Source organism: Panulirus ornatus, chromosome 56 (genome assembly GCF_036320965.1).
Source record: "Panulirus ornatus isolate Po-2019 chromosome 56, ASM3632096v1, whole genome shotgun sequence".
Classification (NCBI taxonomy): Eukaryota; Metazoa; Arthropoda; class Malacostraca; order Decapoda; family Palinuridae; genus Panulirus; species Panulirus ornatus.
In genome coordinates this window covers 3,367,544-3,385,809 of record NC_092279.1, presented here as the reverse complement: position 1 = coordinate 3,385,809, position 18,266 = coordinate 3,367,544, and the positions used below count along the sequence as shown (strand labels likewise).

Here is an 18,266-nt window from a genome sequence, read left to right as displayed (position 1 = left end):
GGAAAGAAATGTTTGAGGACAATATGAGGTCTGAGGTCATTTGATCGAATGGGTAATAAAAGAGTAAGAGAGAGAGGTGAGATGTAAAGAGAGAGCTGAAGAGGGTATGCTGAAATGGTAAGGACATACGAAGAGAATGAATGAGGAGTGGTTGACAAATAGGATATATGTGTCAGAGATGGAGGGGAGGATATATGTGTCAGAGTTGGAGGGGAAAAGGAAAAAGGGTAGGCCAAACTGGAGATGGAAGTATGGATTGAAAGATATTTTGAGTAGTTGGAACCTGAAAATGCAGGAGGGTGAAAGGTGCTTGTGGATAAGGGATGTGGATGAATGAGGCCTTTTCTCTGTTCTCTGTACTTCTTTGCTAATGCGGGGAATGGCAAACGAGGATGAATGAAAAAAAAATTAGAATGAAAGATATAATGATTGGACTTTGTCTACTTGAGAATACAGTGAGTGAAAGTTTGCTTTAGTGTGGCTATATCTGTGTCAGTTGATGAACCAAAGTGCAGTCCTCTCAAAGAACTTCTTGCTTTAAAGGGGTTCTTCCTGTACTTGCTTCTGAGTGTGGTGAATCCTTGAAGCTGGAGGAGCTTCTGGATATGGGGTCCTGGGGTTATACCCCCATGACTCTTTCCTGAAAGGATCCGGTGTTGTATAATAGTTTGATAGTACATAATTGTATGTACATAAAGGTGTGCACAGGATAGAATGCATTGGAGCAGTGTGGCATACATTGGGTGATATGCTGTCATTGGACAGAACCAGGCATACGAAGTAGCAGGTAGGAATCTCGTAAAGGTTTCTGTGGCCTGGTTGTGGATAGGGGGCTGTGGTTTTGGTGCCTTACACATGAGAGCTAGGGAATGGATGTGAGCAAATGTGGCCCTATTTCATCTGTTCTTGGCACAACCTCTTTGATGTGGGAAATGGCAAACAAGTATGAAAAAATGTGTATACTTTATATGTCTTGACATTTTTTGTTAGAGACCGCTGCATTTCATTGTTTATTTACCGTTTTTATAGTTTTTTCTGTGTTTTGTGGTGCACTTGACGATACTAGGAAGATTCTACATCAGATAATCAGGATTTATTTTTGACTTTCAGTGCAGAACGTTGTGATAACTGAGAGTTTCATGCAAACATTGGACATCATTAAGTGAAATAAATAAACTTGTAAACTCATTATGGAACTTTAACAGTCTGGAGTCTTTTGTCTTGAAACCCTAAAACAAAATGACTAATAAGGTGATGACAAAGTTTTTTAAACATTGGGTGGAGGGGTGTAGATTAAGTTTGAGGAACATGTTGAAATAATTGGCTGCGGCATGAGAATCAGGTGAGGCGTTATGTTTGGATGACGTCATCTGTTTAGTTGCGTTGTGGAAGGTTGTTGTCATAAAGTTTTAAAGTCACTTATATTCTAGTGTTTTGAACAATAATGACTGGGTTTTTATCCCTAATGCAGTTATATTTTGCATATCATTGCATTGTGTCAGTATCCTTGTGTATCTATCATTATTTGTCAAGTGAGGGTAAAGTTATGCTGTGATTCTTCTTGTGATTCATGGGCTCCTACTCTCATAAGTGAGCTGAATGTTGTGCAAATATGAATTACGTTATTTTTTGGTGTACAGCTATCTGCTGGGCATTTGAATTCATAAATTGTATTTTTTTTAGTGGGTTATTGTTCTGAATTATGTTTTTCATGATTAGGCTACTGACTTTGGAATTCTCATAACAGATGATTAGGTTTAATCTGTCGTCTTAATTATGTCTTATTTTGCATTTATCTATTTTGTAGGCTCAGCTCATTTGATTCATGCTGTATTTTTTGTAGGTTCTGTTCCTGTGTTGATCTTGATGTATTGTGGTATTATTTTAGAATTTATGTGTTTTCTGGTTGATGTTTGTAGGTTTTTTGGTTGAAGAGCTGTTTTAAACTTTGTTTTAATGTATATGCAATAAATTGATATATGTTAATGATGAATGATTTTGGTGGTTACTTGCCTGATGGTATGATTTTGATTATGTTGCCATTTTTATGATGGTCTTTGTGTAAAGTTGTTGTTTACACGTTTGTTAATAAACAAACGATGCAAACAATAAGATGTTTAGCTGTTGCCCTTCATAACTGTTGTTGTGATTTTTGCCCGGTTTGAGTAAGATGATAATTGGTTTAAATCTTTTATTGTGCTGTGTAGTAATTCCAGTTTATGGTTAGCAGTAACGTAGCAAGCAATATGTCCTCTTGGGTTTTGTGTCTGCTATGCTGCCACAAATTTTATCAGTGTTCTGTTTTCTTGGAATGTATTCCCTTTGTAAATCAAAGGGGTACTATACAGCGATGAGCAGCATGTACAATATCAAGACTGCTGTTAATCTCCTTTAATAGTATTGATATTAAGCTCCTGTGATTTTGTACGATTCTTATGTACAGTGGCTTCAATGCTCATGATTGTGAGAGAATGAAGTTCTTCTTTGTTTCCTTATTGATGACATTCCCTTTTTGCAAAGTATCATTCATTATGATAAGGCAAAGGTTCATAGATATTGACTTTCTTGTAATGAAGCTTCATAATCATAGATACTGACTTTCCTTGTCGTGAACGTTCATAAAGTGAAGGTTTGTAAGATGCAGACTCCCCTGTATTATACCCTACCTTCCCCTATTTTCCTGCCCCAGGTTCCCTTTCTGTGGGGCTCCTGCTCTGTTCAGGAAGCTGGCCAGGTCCACCGAGTAGGTTTGTAGGTCTGAAAGTGTGTTTATGTTGTGTATATCTCTTTGTCAGGCGAGCAGAGGATAGTTGAGTAAGTACTCAGTGAATCCTGGGCTTGAAGAGTCTCAAGATATGTTGACTCAATATTTGCAGTGCTGGAGAGATGGATGATGTGCAGAATTCCAATGAAAAAGAATAACTTGAATATTCCTGGGGAGTTTAGTGACGGATGGTTGCAGGTTTATTGAGGCTGTGATTAAGACCAAGTTTGGGTTAGTAGTTTTAGTGCTTCTCAGGTCATTTCATTGTGTATATTTCATAAACGTCCTGTTTTTTGGGGGGAAATGTTATCTCTGATACTTGAGTATATGTGTTGAAGTGTGGCAGGCAAAACTTTTTATTTCTGCTTAGGATTTAGTGGTAGGCTATAGATTGATTTGGATAAGAAGGTTATAGCAGTGTTGCAAAGAAATGAGTGCTAAGCATGGTTTTGTGAGGTTTTATTAGATAATTATATTTTCATTGTGCTAGTGCTGAATGTTTGGGGTTGCTATGCACTCAGCGATTGTTTGAATACTCTGTTCTGTGTGGTTTTGCATCTTTTTTTTTATTTGTTTTTGACATGTGAAACATTGTTTAGGGTGGAGGGGATGAACTGCTTGTTGAGAACACTGAGGGATTTGATATGGGAGGGAGGATTGGTGAGTGTAGGTTGTTGAACCGTGAATTGGGTTGAAATTTATTTTTACTCCATATTTGGGGATGGTTACTGAGTGGTTTGGATGGGAAGGGTCTAGTTCTGCTGCAGAGAACTAGTGTCAAACATATTGAGGTGAGGTTGTATTGGAATTATCTTTGTCTCATTGTGCATGTGTGGAATGTCTGTGGTTATAAGGCAGGCTTTGTTTTGTGTGGTTATATTTGCTTTTGATAAATTAGATGATTAAGCAGGTGAGGTAAACTTTAAGGTATGGTGGATGAACTGTTTGTAGAGGATAACAAAAAATTCTTTTTCTTTTAAGGGCATGTAGCTTCTCTTTGGCCATTGTGTTGCTGTTTGTGGTGTAAGGAGTGAATGTCATGTATTTGTTGCACATTATTTACCTCCTTCCAAAACATATTCTTATTTTTCCTAAAGTTTAATGATACTCTTATCACCCCAACTTTCATTTGCCCTCTTTTTCAACCCTTGCACCTTCTTGACCTCCTGCTGCTTTCTCTTATACATCTCCCAATCATTTGCACTCCTTCCTTGTAAGTACTGCCTGAATGCCTGTCTTTTCTCTTTCATTAGCAAATTTGCTTCTTCATCCCACTGCTCACTGCCTATTTTAATCTGCTCACCTTCCACCTTTCACATGCCACATGCATCTTTTGCACATGCCATCACTGCTTCCCTAAATACCTCCCATTCCTCTCCCACTGCTCTCACTTCATTTGCTCTCACTTTTTGCCAATCTACACTCATTCTCTCCTGGTATTTCTTCTCTCAAGTCTCCTTTCCAAGCTCTCTTACTTTCACCACTTTCTTCTCCCCGACATTGTCTCCTCTTTTTTGAAAACCTCTACAAATCTTCACCCTTCCCTCCACAAGAGTGATTGGACATCCCACCAGCTGCCCTTCTCTGCACATTTACTGCACATGCACCCAAAAGCTTCTCTTTTGCATGTCTATCAATTGATATGTAATTGATAAAAGGCGACTAAAATGGGAGGGAGTGGGGGGCTGGAAATCCTCCCCTCTCATTTTTTTTTTAATTTTCCAAAATAAGGAACAGAAAAGGGGGCCAGGTGAGGATATTCCCTCAAAGGCCTAGCCCTCCGTTCTTAATGCTACCTCGCTAACGCGGGAAATGGCGAATAGTATGAAAGAAAGAAAGAAATATATATGTATATATGTAGGAGTCGCTGAACTCTGGCCGCTCGAGGTTATGCCATGAGTGAAAAGTTACCTCTGGGAAGACTGTATAGTTGGGAATACATTCTTGTCAAAGAGCCTCTCACTAAAGGAGTCTGCTTTTCCCTGTTCATGGAGGCACTGCTTCCTTGAACTGCAAGAGCCTTAGAAAGGTCTTGGATAACACCAGGGTTTTTTCCTAGAAATTGGTCCGAGGTTAATTATGATGTATATATTTTTTCATACTTGTCTGCTATTTCCCTCATTAGTGATGTAGCGCTGGGAACAGACAAAGAGATATGCATATACACCCTAGCGTAAGCAAGGTATCCAGTTTGTTGGCAAACCCCAAGGGGAAGTTGAACAGCTGGATTACTGCGAGTGAGTGCTATAACCAGGATTTGAACCTATACATTAAATCCCGGTCTGTGAATATGTCACAGTCAGAAATATAATTACTGAAATCACAAGAATCCCTAGATTATGAAGCAGTGTAGTTGTAGCATGCATGGCTGGAGACACAGACTTACTTCGAAAGATGCAGGAAGTCAGGTCACTAATAACAATATTTTATTCATCTGCCACCCACCTTGCATCCTGATTGATCTAAGCATCATCCCAGCTTATGGAATCACCATGCATGTGTTTTGAATGCAGATGTTGTTATTATTCATGCTTTTTTATGTTTTTTAAATGTGAATGGAGAATATCTTTATGAATAATGCTGCTTCACAGATTTTCTGCATATACATTATTTAACTTTTGTGATTATCAAACAGTGTATTGTATTACATGTCTGTTGTATTGCAGAAAGAATATTCCTGTTATCCTTGTGACTCTGGGATGTGTTAATATCTGCTAATAATGCTCCGGCATGTTGTTGTGTGATATTCTTTGGTATTTAGTTTTGTTTTAGACGTAAGTTTCAATTTGATATCCTGTACTGTATAAGTAGCTGATTAAGTTTGTCACTTAAATTGTACTTTCTTATTTGCAAATGGCTGTTTGATGGTTATTGATAAGACCCCTAACTTAGAGAGTTGTTAGAGGAGATAGATCAGTAAGTTTCATAATACACTGAGTTTTAAATTGATTTTGATCTTTATCATTACCATATGGTTTTAATGTGCCTTTTTTGAGGTATCCTGTTTCTTTTTTATGTTTTAGGAAGCAAGTAATCCTCCCAAGGGTGGCCACATGATCAAACCTAATGAACCTCCACGAAAATCTATCAGCAGTTGGTTAGCCAAGTGTAGTATCCTATGATCTCATTTGTGGTATTTTATAGCCTCATTTTGTGGACATTATCTGGCCTTACCTGTCAAAGCTGATTGGAGGCCAAGAAATGTTGGAGCAAGTGTGCTTTTCCTGTGATTGTTGCAGCTTTGACGAGGACAAACTGTAGACATTTCTGCACATGGAGGAAAGTATCATCAGATTTGTTATCAAGCCGACCAAGTAAGTCAAGGTTTCTGAAATATGACTCAGTAGTTGGAGTTACTCATTTTTGAAAAGATATTCAGTTTTACGATAATAAGAGTGATCGAGAATAGGATGAGACAGCATGGTAATTAATGTCCAGGAGTATGTCTGTTATAATGTAGACTATGTCCAGGAGTATGTCTGGTATATTGTAGACTATGTTCAAGAGTATGTCTGGTATATTGTAGACTATTCAGGAGTATGTCTGGTGTATTGTAGACTATGTGCAGGCATATGTCTGGTATATGGTAGACTATGTCCAGGAGTATGTCTGGAATATTGTAGACTATGTCCAGGAGTATGCCTGGTGTATTGTAGACTATGTCCAGGAGTATGTCTGGTGTGTTGTAGACTATGCTCATGAATATGCTTGGGATATTATGGACTGTTCATTGGTATGCTTGGTATGTTTTAGACTGTTTGGTAGTATATTTGGTATATTGTAGACTAAGTTCAAGAGTATGCCTGGTGTATTGTAGACTATGTTCAGGAATATGCCTGGTATATTTTAGGCTGTTTAGTGGTATACCTGGTATATTATAGACTGTTTCATAGTATAACTAGCATATTGCAGACTTTGTTCAGAAGTATGCTTGGTATGTAGTAGACTTGATCAGTATGCCTGATATATCTTAGACTTTGTTGAGGAGTATGCTTAGTATATTGTAGATTTTGTTCAGGAGTATGCTTGTTATATTATAGACTTCAGTAGTATACTTGGTATATTGTAGACTGTGTTTGGTAGTATGCCTGGTATATTGTAGACTATGTTCAGGAGTATGCCTGATATAGACTGTTTAGTAGTATGCCTGGTATATTAAAGTCTATGTTCAGGAGTTTGCTTGGTATATTGTTGACTATGTTTATGAATATGCCAGGTATATCATTGAGTATGCATGAGAATATGCCTGGTATATTGTAGACTATGACCAAAGTTTGACAGAATTTCCTGTTGCCACAATATCTTCAGTGTGTCAGGCATTACATGTGTCAGTACGTATCTGTTCATACTATGCATCTGTGATTCGTAGATTTGTCCATATATGTGATCTATTAACTTACATCTAGTAGAATTATACTCCTGTTTTCAAAGAATTCAACTTTCACTCTTCATTATTTTCACCTTAATAGATTTAAATTTGTGATCACAAAAATTGTATACAGCACAATGTCCATCCATAAATACATGATGTCGTTAGCTGACCCATGTGCTAACTGTATTTTGCGCTTAAGATATGCTGTGTAGTTAGTCCTATGTACAGTACAGTATTTTTTTTTTCAAGAATTTTTATTTATTATTCATTATAACAAAATTATCTATCAGGCTTTAGGTACATTGATAAGTGGTAGTTTCTCTAAGAAATGTGTAAATGGCAATCATATTAAGTAGGAAGTAAGTTTCTGATGATATATTTCTAAATTGTATAAAAGAAAATCCTCTACTTCAAGAAAATACATTTATGAGTCATTATGTACATAACCTTTAAAACAAATATATAGATGGGATGTTATTATTTGTTTATATTCTATGCATGAGAGCTCAATAATGGGACTTCCATAAACTTGTGCTCCTACACCACTCATATGCTGATGATTTTTTCATACGAAGGTGCTCTGCAAAAATTATACATGGTGCAAGGGATGAATGTATGAAGTTCAGTCTTGATGCAGGTGGCCTCTCATTGCTAAACATACCAATGAAATAATTACGGATTTTTTCTTTGTAATGATTCCTTTGTTCTTTTGTAGTCAGGTGATAATGGAGCTTATTTCAGGATTTGTGTGTAGCCTGTTCATTCCACTTTTACAAGTATGACAGATTCTTACCACAGTTTGTACATTTGGTTTGATGGCAGAATTGTTAGGCATGATAGTGCAGTGAAACCTTGCACTTTTGGACACCTTTTATTTTGAAATACCTTAAAAATATTAAAGTCATTGTAGGATTCAGAACTTTCACTGAAGATGCTACGAACTGTTCCAGAGGAACAACCCCTTCCCCTCTTGCTTTCCAGTACTGTGATACAAGTGAAAACTGATTCCTTGAAATTTTAACTGAAATATTTATATGATTTTCAGTATATCTGTGGAATTGATGTGATGTTAACTGGTAAATTATGACTCATTCTGTACAACAAATATTAGGAAAAGTGTGTAATCAAAGCCTTTGAATATAATTTTTTTTGTATGTACATAATTCATTAGAAAAAGGTTAATTGTGAGAATAATCCATTCACATAAACTCTAATTTAAGAGAACCGATGCCAGACTTCAGAAGTCAGTGGCAGTTAATGTTCTCCCTTACTAAAGACATTTTTTGTGCAATATTATACTTGGATTTTTGTTACATTGATAGAGCTTTCAAGAAGATACCTGAAGATGTCCTTTTACAAAGCTGATGTGTTTTTAGATTGGCATCAAATAAGTACATAAGGAATGTCTGAAAGACTACAATTTAGGTTTCATTTGCATAATCTGATTTTTTGATTAAATGCACGTATCATTTCTCTAGTACACAAGTTGTTTTGTAAATATACCAGACTTCTGTTTTTTTTTCTTGGAAACTATTGAATTTTTGGCATATTTAGCTTTGCCATGATACATACCAGTATAATCCCAGTTTTTCTTTGTGGCACATCATGAACCTATAACCCAAATGAGGTAATAGGTTGCTACTTTAGTTTAGCTACTTAATTTATTTTGGCAAATCCTTGTTTTCCATAGGGATTTATCCGAGAAACATATCATAGTACTCAAATGAGGTGAGGGAAGGGGTTTCCTTTTGAACCATAAGAGTTCTGTATCTTGCAGATTGTAGAAAATGTGGATTTTGATATTTTTTTGAAAGTTATTTCTTTATTTTATTACATTTAAAGCTCAGATTTACAAGTGTTTATACCTTTGCCGGGGGATTTTATAGTTTTGCTCATTTCAATATATCGTACTGTGTATTGTTCTACATATATCTACACTTCATTTTCATTCAGTTTCCAGATCACTTACTGAAAGTGCAAGGTGTAGCTGTTATGCCCCTTGAAGGTCTGGCTACTTCAGTACTAGATATTTAGGGTTGTCTTCATGACGTACCTCACACTGTGTTGAAATAATCTGTCTCTCTGGCTTTTCAGGGAAATCATCTGTTCTGCAGACTCCTTTGCTTTTTATTTGTTTGTTGTTTTATGAAATTGTACTCATGAAAGTTTGTATGTGAAGCTTATATATACTCTTGTTGTTATTGTTTGCTATAGTAAATATAGAAAACAAGGGATAGAGTTTTGATGACAATAGCTGCTGTTTGCTGCAAATGAAAATTCCATGTATCGTGGAAAAATGACAGCTATTTTCTGCTGATGGCGTAAAGTCCATTTATCTTGAAATGTAGTTTTCAGCTGTTCCAAGTAAGTCGCTTGTGTTTGAACTTCTGTGTTTTTCAAAATCTTTAAAATCCAACAGAAATTTATAATGAGGAAGAATGTTTTCTGTTTAGCAAAGATACCTTATAGTAAATACAGCATCTGTAATAAATACATTGGTGCATACTGTACATATCAGATGTTTTGTATATTGTATTTATTATTAGTAAGGATGATATTTAAAAAGTGAAATCTCATATGCTTCAGATTGTGTTGAAACTGAAACCACAGTGGAAGAAGAAAAGAGAAAAGTTTATAACATTCAGTATTCTTCCCTTTATTCAAGTCAACAGAGATTCATCAGTGATGGAATGCTCTGTTCTGTTATTTGAATATGTGGTGCATATAAACTTGCTTTGTACTCATTGATTCAGTAATTTATGGGTGACTGTATTCCGTACTATTGTACGTAGATCATGGTTATTTTCCAGCATTTCTCGGATACCATGTACTGTTGATGGCACTCTTGTGGTGCACCATCAGTATAAGCATTTTATGTCTATAGATAATTGTGCTCTCTGATTCCATCTTTTGTGTCATCTAGAAAGAAGCATTACTTTATGATTTATGTAAATTTTGCAAGCACATATTTTTTTACAAGGGAGCGGATTCCATTGGACCACTCAGGTGATTTTAAGAAGGTATATATAAAGATACTGTTATTCTGTTTATGTTCATAGCCCAGTTTTAACAAGTTTAGGAGATTTGATGACTTTCAGGTAATCAACAGTTAGTGGTCTGTTTGGAATAGAAAATGGAGTATGACATAATGGACTATATTTAATATTACTTACACTAATACCTTGATACTCCAAGTGCCAAATATCCGTAACCAGAAATTGTTTGAAATACACATTTTGTTCATATTATAGATGTCAAATTCTGGAGGTTTACTACAGAAATTACAGATGATTGTAAAAGATTTGTATTTTGCTAATACAAGCTGTGGATGATCAAGATATATGTGTATTATGAAATCTGTCCATAACTTTCTTTGGTTAAACTTATTAAAAGATAAAGTGCAGGTAGACAACGAGGAAGAAATTATTTTTTTTACTTAAGGAGATTAAATTTTTAAAATTTAAACATTTATGTAGATTATTGTATATTACTAGATCTTTTTTTATTGGAATTTTGCAGCCAGCATCCATGACAGTGCGTTTTCTGGCCTACCTTTATGATACATGTGTACATGATCTACTGCTAAGACAATGTTATATGTGTGGTATGTTGTCCATCATGAATTATTGATGGACTCATTTGCAATGTCACTGTTGACATATTTGATATGGCATAACGTGTAGGTAGTTTATGTACATAGATTTTCTATGTGTACCTTGTCTACTGTAAATGTTTATGAAAGTACTTGTTTTCATTTGTCATCATTTTTATAGATAACTGATAACAAAATCTGAAATAAAAATCTTACAGCTGATTATTTTTGCTACATTATTAATTTCCGTACCATGCAGTTTCTTAGATAATTGTCCTTTGGAAATATTCTGATGTAGTTTTTTACCAGTACAGACACTTCCATGTCATGCTTTTAATGGTTTTAAGAAAAGACTTTAAGATTCAAGATGTTTAAGGATATGGAAGTCGAGGAGAGATTCAAACTTTTGGAAAAGTTGAAGCCAAGGAGATATGATGGTAATTCCATCGGTTAGAATGATCACCCTTTACTTGGATTGGTCACATTACTGCATGTTTCTAAAATGAAGGTTTGGTTTTTAGGCAAAGCAGAACAGGCAAGCAAGAACAGGTGCATTTGCATGTTCTGGTCCATATGCCTTTTTTGTGTTCAATTAGAATTATTTTTTGGACTTAATGGAAAGAGACTACTAGAAGGAGCATTACTGTATATTATGGTGTACAAGTCAACCCCATACATTTCAACTCAGTATGCAGGCTTAGACCTCTATTTGCTATATAAGCAAACTCCAGACAATGAACAAGTCTCTTGTCACCTTAAGAATCTTTTACTTCATCATAACATAGAAGAAAAGTTGTTCCAGTTGTCAAATTCATAAGGAATTTGATTTCAAAGTGAATTATTTTAAATTCATAGTACTTTTTTCTGAAATGTGAACCTGGGTAAGTCCGTCAAGCTTCAGTGGGAAACCTTTCACTGCCATGTATCACCACAAGGAATTTCTGAAGGAGCTTCTGACTAGTGATTTTCCCTGAGGTAACATTAGTAATTTTATCTGAGTGGGTGCCATAATGAGGACTAAATAGAATATAATACTTCTTTGATATCACCAAGTTGTTCCAAAGTCACTGCGTTACCATTCCAGAACAAACAGGATTTCTGCCTTGTGGCCATGGAGTGGATTTGTGTTGAGATGGCAAACTACAGTAGCTTACTTTGAATCTTAAGGGTATTTTAGTAAAAGACGATACTCAGAAACTAACTTTAATCAGGTAACTACATTATGGCTTTACAAATTTGACAGTGCTTTAATATAATTTCTCACCTGCACTACTACAGTGCATATCAGTTTCCAGTGTGAAGCATATTCCTCCTCAGTTTGGGTGAGATTTTCCTAAGGGGAATTAACTTAAAAAAACTCATGTAATTTCGTAAGTGAATTTCCTACATTGGATGTCATTGAAAATTCCATATTCTGACAATCTAAATAAGATTATTTTTTGATAATTGGCTATATACATAAGTCTTAGGAGAAGTGAGAATCAAGTTCAATTACCTAATTACTGATATAATCATCAGGTGATTGGTAACTTCCGAAAATATATAGAAGTAACTTATACAGAATGCAGCCTTCATATCAACTTATTTCTAGGAGGGCTATATGTACAGCAGAAATACATCTACAGAAACTTCACTAATTTAGTGGACATGAATTCATCAGGAATGACTTGTTTTCATGTCCACCTCACAGTATGAACACACTTAAAATTCAGGTGTATATAGTTATAACACTATAAAGTAGAGTATATTAATGATTAAAATTTATGACAAGTTTTACTGTGTATAAGTAAAACACCAAAGCATTTTCAACTGGGTACCATGTGAAAAAGAGGCCAAATTTGTGTTGCCCTGTCTGTTCGGGTATTACTTAAAAGGCACACAGGAAACTTTCCTGCATGACAAACTCAACCCACCAGAGTGAATGAAAGATTAGAGTCATGAGGCACAAAGTTATTTTTAAAAGAATTTTTTGGACCAGGGTTTAAATTTAGATACAAGTGGGGGTTCTGAAGTGAAGTCAAACTGAGCAAGAAGACAGATTGCGGAGAGGTTTCCCTTAACACTGAAATGCCCTGAATATTCCATAATGCCCTTGAATTATGGCAAATCCATGTCAGCCAAGATCCCACGATTCTGACACTGGGTAATTTCTTGTAGTAGCCACCACATGAAATGTATTGGTCAAGGTTTTCCATCAAAGAATTTTGATGGGAAAACCTTGAAAAAAAGAAATATTAATGAGAGTTTTTGTATTACAGGAAAATAGCCTATAATACCATTTTGTGATGTATTACCATCAATATTTTGACGTAGAATCATAACTTGGTCACTGTATTAGAGAGTCATGGCATCTGGCAACAGCACCAAACAATGCTTGGTTTAAGCATTTTACATAAGTCAAAAACCAAACTAATTGGACAGAACTCCAGCAGAAAAGATATACAGATGTCTGTATTCAGTTACATGCAGATTCATTATGTAAAAGTTTCTCCAGCCTTCTGATAGTCGCTATTCTTGCACTAGATAATACTGTCTCGTAATAATATGTTGGAAAGAGCAATTTTGCTTAAGCAAATCAGGTGAACTGGAAATGCATTTTTGTTACAAAAATAAAGGTACAGTTACTATGTATTGTGTTTTCTGTCTGATGCAGTATAATGAAGTTCTGTATGCGGAATTATTTATTTTTACCCCATTTTGTCAATGTAAGTATAGCTTTTCATCATTGATGCTTGGAGAACTCTCCCAATATCCCTGGAAATTTTTGGACGGGATTAAGTTACAAGGGGCTTCATGTTCACCAGAGTTCTAGAATTCCTTCATATAAAGAAAGGTTGTTTTGGGGATTTTATTTTTTTAGTAACTTTGTCTATGATGTCTCTAAACTTGAGAGACTTTGTGACCTGTTATGTTCCTGCCCTATGCCACAGAGTCCTTAGTTAGTGTTTTAAGTAATCCTTTCCTGGAAATGTATGGAAATGGCAATTTATCAGTATACAGCAGTAATGTAGATGTTTGGCCATAATGCAAAATGGGCCATACACAAAGCCGAGTGTACATGACCCAAGAACTACTTTTGTCACTTGAAGGAAATTTTTATGTATTTTTCGAATAGTGGTTATAACTTGATGTTGACGTCGTTGATAACTCTGGCAGGTGATAGTCTTAAATCCCAACTAAACAACCAGCCAGTTTAATCAACTAATAAGTCTATTCGTTTTGTTTCAGAGTGACTATGAATTGAATTATAAGTTCATCCTCACTTGAGAAATTCCATTCCTTTTTTTTTTTAATGAGGATATAACACTAAATCTCATTTTAGTTTCAGAATTAAAACTATTCTCGTTTTTGCTTTAGCTGCCATAATATTTAGTAAAGATAGCCACATGAAGTAAAAATCATACTGGAATAAAAGGCCCACACTTAGATAACCAGTTTTGATCCCCTATGTTTATGAATTTTGAAGAAAACAGCAATTATTGGTCTTCCTTTTGTCAATAACTGAAACTGTATTCCACTTTCTGAGAGATGGTCATTTAAACGAGAGTAGATATTTAGAAATTACATATCCTTCAATGTGCATCATTAGATGTGTATGAAGTGTGTGAAAGAGATAAATTACGAGATTCTGTACCTTTTCAGATTAAAACAAATTGCATCACAGCTTACAAATTTAAAAAGTGATTTCAGAAAAATGTTAATACATGATTTTCTTATGCTCGTACCTCACATAACCACAAACAAGCTATGGGAAGCTTAGATTTACAGTGTCAAACATTATACTGCGCAAGGAATGGGAATGCTTGATTATTATATATTAGACGACATAATTGGGATTGATTAAGGAGTCATTGCACTGCCAGAGCATATGGTGCCCTGACGCCCCTCCTCTCGAGCGGGCAACTGCTGCAAGGAAGAATAATGATTATAGAAGCATTATAGTAGCTGGTGCAGTTGATGAAGATGGCCTAGATAGCATTATAGGTTAGGTTGCAGTAAGTACCATGGCGATAATGGTGCAGATGACCATAGTGGTGAGGGCAAGAGTATATGGGGTCGTGGTGAGTAAATGATGATGTGTGGTGTTAGTAATGATAAATATGATGTATTATCATTAGAGATAAACATTAAAAAAAAATGGTTGTTAGATGATATGCAATGAGATGAAATGCCAATTTCGTACCCTCGATAAATATTCAGTTGGGTGAATAAGATAAACGAACAAGTATGACCAAACGACCTTAATATGGGAGTCTAGAGTAACCTAACCTATGGAAAGTTAAAAAAGAAATCTATTCGGTTACTTGAATAAGCTACATTTTGTCTAGGGCGCGCAGTTCGTAATCATACTCTATGGCAGGTTTCCGTCGACAATATCATTCATGCATATTACAAATGATTTTTTTTAATATATACTTAGGGTGTAAAAAGGCCATAAGAACTGGATGCCAATTAGATATCCCGCTATGAGTGGATATGGTTCTTCAAATGCTCGCCATTGCCATTCGCTAATTGTATTCATAGGACTTATGTTCAAAGTGCTGGGTTAATTAATCAATAACAAGTGATAATGAGCGAGCCAGAACACGTATCATATGTCACGCATACGATATATATAATTTATTTACGAAGAAAATTTGAAAGATACATTTTGCGTAAGGACAATGCGTGAATTCATTCCTGTCTCACCCGGTCTTTAGAAAAATATTCGTATGTTATGTTTGGTCAGTTTTATAATCACATCTGCATCATTAAAGTATGAAGTACTTAGTTTAAGATTTATTCTTTCCAAAAGAAAATTGTTTTAAGCTTTTCTTTCATTATGATTGTCTTTTATACGATTGTTAACGCCTTGAAATATTCCTGGAATCATGGCTGACCGGTCGAGCCGGCTCACTCAACACTTCTCATATTTAATCCTGCTTTTCAAGGTAAGAAATACATTTCTTTGCAATTAAGCTTTAGATAATTACCCTGTAATTATTTTTTATGCGTTTCATTCATTTTTAGGCGATTTTTCGGTATATCCGATTTTTCCATGCAATACGAAGCCGGCTCCGCCATTGGCTTGTTCGAATGACGTTCGTTGCAAAAATATTTTAATGTAATTACGAAAAAAAAGGCAAGAAAACTATCATTATTAAGGTCATGTATCGAATGACCTTAATTTAACCTTAATTATTGGTGTTTATGAACTCAAAGGCAAGATGTAGGATATTGCTCCGTTGTTTTTTTTCTACATTTGCGCATTAACGAGTGCGAACGCCAATTACCTCCACAGGTTGACTTGTAGATTTTCGGGTGTTTTTTGTAATGATATTACAGGACTGTATCACTGATGGTGAACGAGGGACACTTGACTTGTGTCACTGTGGTTCTGGCTGTACCACAGACCATTACTACAAGCCGTGGTGGCGCGGTTGTACTACAAGCCGTGGTGGCGCGGTAGTACTACAAGTCGTGGTTGCGCGACAGTATTACAAGCTGGTGGCGTGGTTGTACTACAAGCCGTGGTTACGCGACATTGTTACAAGCCGTGGTGGCGCGGTTGTACTACAAGCCGTGCTGGCGTGCTTGTACTACAAGCCGTGATGGCGTGCTTGTACTACAAGCCGTGGTGGCGCGGTTGTACTACAAGCCGTGATGGCGTGCTTGTACTACAAGCCGTGGTGGCGCGGTTGTACTACAAGCCGTGATGGCGTGCTTGTACTACAAGCCGTGGTGGCGTGGTTGTACTACAAGCCGTGGTTGCGCGATTGTACTACAAGCCGTGATGGCGTGGTTGTACTACAAGCCGTGATGGCGTGGTATTACTACAAGCCGAAGTGGCGCGGTTGTACTACAAGCCGTGGTGGCGTGGTTGTACTACGAGCCGTGGTGGCGCGGTTGTACTACAAGCCGTAGTGGCGCGGCTGTACTACAAGCCGTGGTGGCGCGGTTGTACTACAAGCTGTGTTGGCGCGGCAAGTACTACAAGTCATGATGGTGAGGTAGTACTACAAGCCGTGGTGGCGCGGTAGTACTACAAGCTGTGGTGGCGCGGTAGTACTACAAGCCGTAGTGGCGCGGCAGTACTACAAGCCGTGGTGGTGCGGCAAGTACTACAAGCCGTGGTGGCGCGGCAAGCACTACAAGCTGTGATGGCGCGGCAGTATACTACAAGCCGTGGTGGCGCGGCAGCACTACAAGCAGTGGTGGCGGCGGGTATACTACAAGCTGTGGTGGTGGTGATGATGATAATATTACAAGCCGTGGTGGTGACAACGCTACAAGCCATGATAAAAACGGCAAGGCTGAAAGCTGTGCTGGTGGCGGCAGTACTACAAGCAGAAGTGCTGGTGGCGGCAGTACTACAAGCAGAAGTGCTGGTGGCGGCAGTACTACAAGCAGAAGTGCTGGTGGCGGCAGTACTACAAGCAGAAGTGCTGGTGGCGGCAGTATTACAAGCAGAAGTGGTGGCTTCAGCGCCACAAGCAGGAGTGCTGGCTGCAGCGCTACAAGCAGCGGTGGCAGGGAATTCTACAAGCAGCGGTGCGGTGGTGGTGGCGATACTAAAAAGAATTGTAGTAGAGGCATTGTGGTGGTAAAGGCATTGTGGTAGTAGAGGCATTGTGGTGGTAAAGGCATTGTGGTAGAGGCATTGTGGTGGTAAAGGCATTGTGGTAGTAGAGGCATTGTGGTAGTAGAGGCATTGTGGTAGAGGCATTGTGGTGGTAAAGGCATTGTGGTGGTAGAGGCACTGTGGTGGTAGAGGCATTGTGGTGGTAGAGGCATTGTGCGGGAGAGGCGGGGCTACAGCCTTTGGGTATGCAATGACTCTATAATGCCCATTGTATTTGAGTTTATATATATATATATATATATATATATATATATATATATATATATATATATATATATATATATATATATATATATTCCTATGAGTCCACGGGGGAGAATGAAACACGAAAAGTTCCCAAGTGCACTTTCGTGTAATAATCACATCATCAGGGGAGACACAAGAGAGAAATGTAACAGTTAGTTGATATACATGTTTTGGACAATCACATGTTTACCAAATGGCGTCCTAGCTTCGTCTCTTCGATGTATATCAACTGACTGTTATATTTCTCTCTTGTGTCTCCCCTGATGATGATGTGATTATGACACGAAAGTGCACTTGGGAACTTTTCGTGTTTCATTTTCCCCCGTGGACTCATAGGAATATCTTGATCACGCTCAAAATTGTGATCCTTTCCACTATATATATATATATATATATATATATATATATATATATATATATATATATATATATATATATATATATATATATATATATACACGACTACGACATGAACGTAGTGATTTAGGAAAGAAGAAACGAACCCCATTGGCTGCTGCTCCTGCTGCTGGCGGGTGGTTGGTGGACAGCCCTACCCGCGCTAACCATGACGCCCTGGAGATAATGCAGTCGTTCGATCGTTAATAATCACATTCTTTACTAACGACTGATGATGATAATGATAATTATAATAATGATAATCATTCCCTTT

At 36.9% G+C, this 18,266-nt stretch overlaps 2 protein-coding genes across 2 annotated transcripts in view; one reads left to right on the top strand and one right to left on the bottom strand.

Annotated features, from left to right (window-relative positions):
- Nucleotides 1-10,953, top strand: part of Rab8 (RAS oncogene family member Rab8) — a 32,344-nt gene extending 21,391 nt beyond the window's left edge. Inside the window, exon 5 of the mRNA XM_071693645.1 lies at nucleotides 5,788-10,953. Within this exon, the coding sequence (XP_071549746.1) occupies nucleotides 5,788-5,886 (99 nt within the window). The 3' untranslated portion in view covers nucleotides 5,887-10,953. The remainder of the gene's footprint in view (nucleotides 1-5,787) is intronic.
- Nucleotides 10,954-14,848: 3,895 nt separating this feature from the next.
- LOC139765828 (uncharacterized) overlaps nucleotides 14,849-18,266 on the bottom strand; it is a 33,616-nt gene continuing 30,198 nt past the window's right edge. The window contains exon 7 of the mRNA XM_071693643.1: nucleotides 14,849-18,266. This exon is cut by the window's right edge and continues 621 nt beyond it. The gene's annotated coding sequence lies outside the window, so the exon portion shown is untranslated.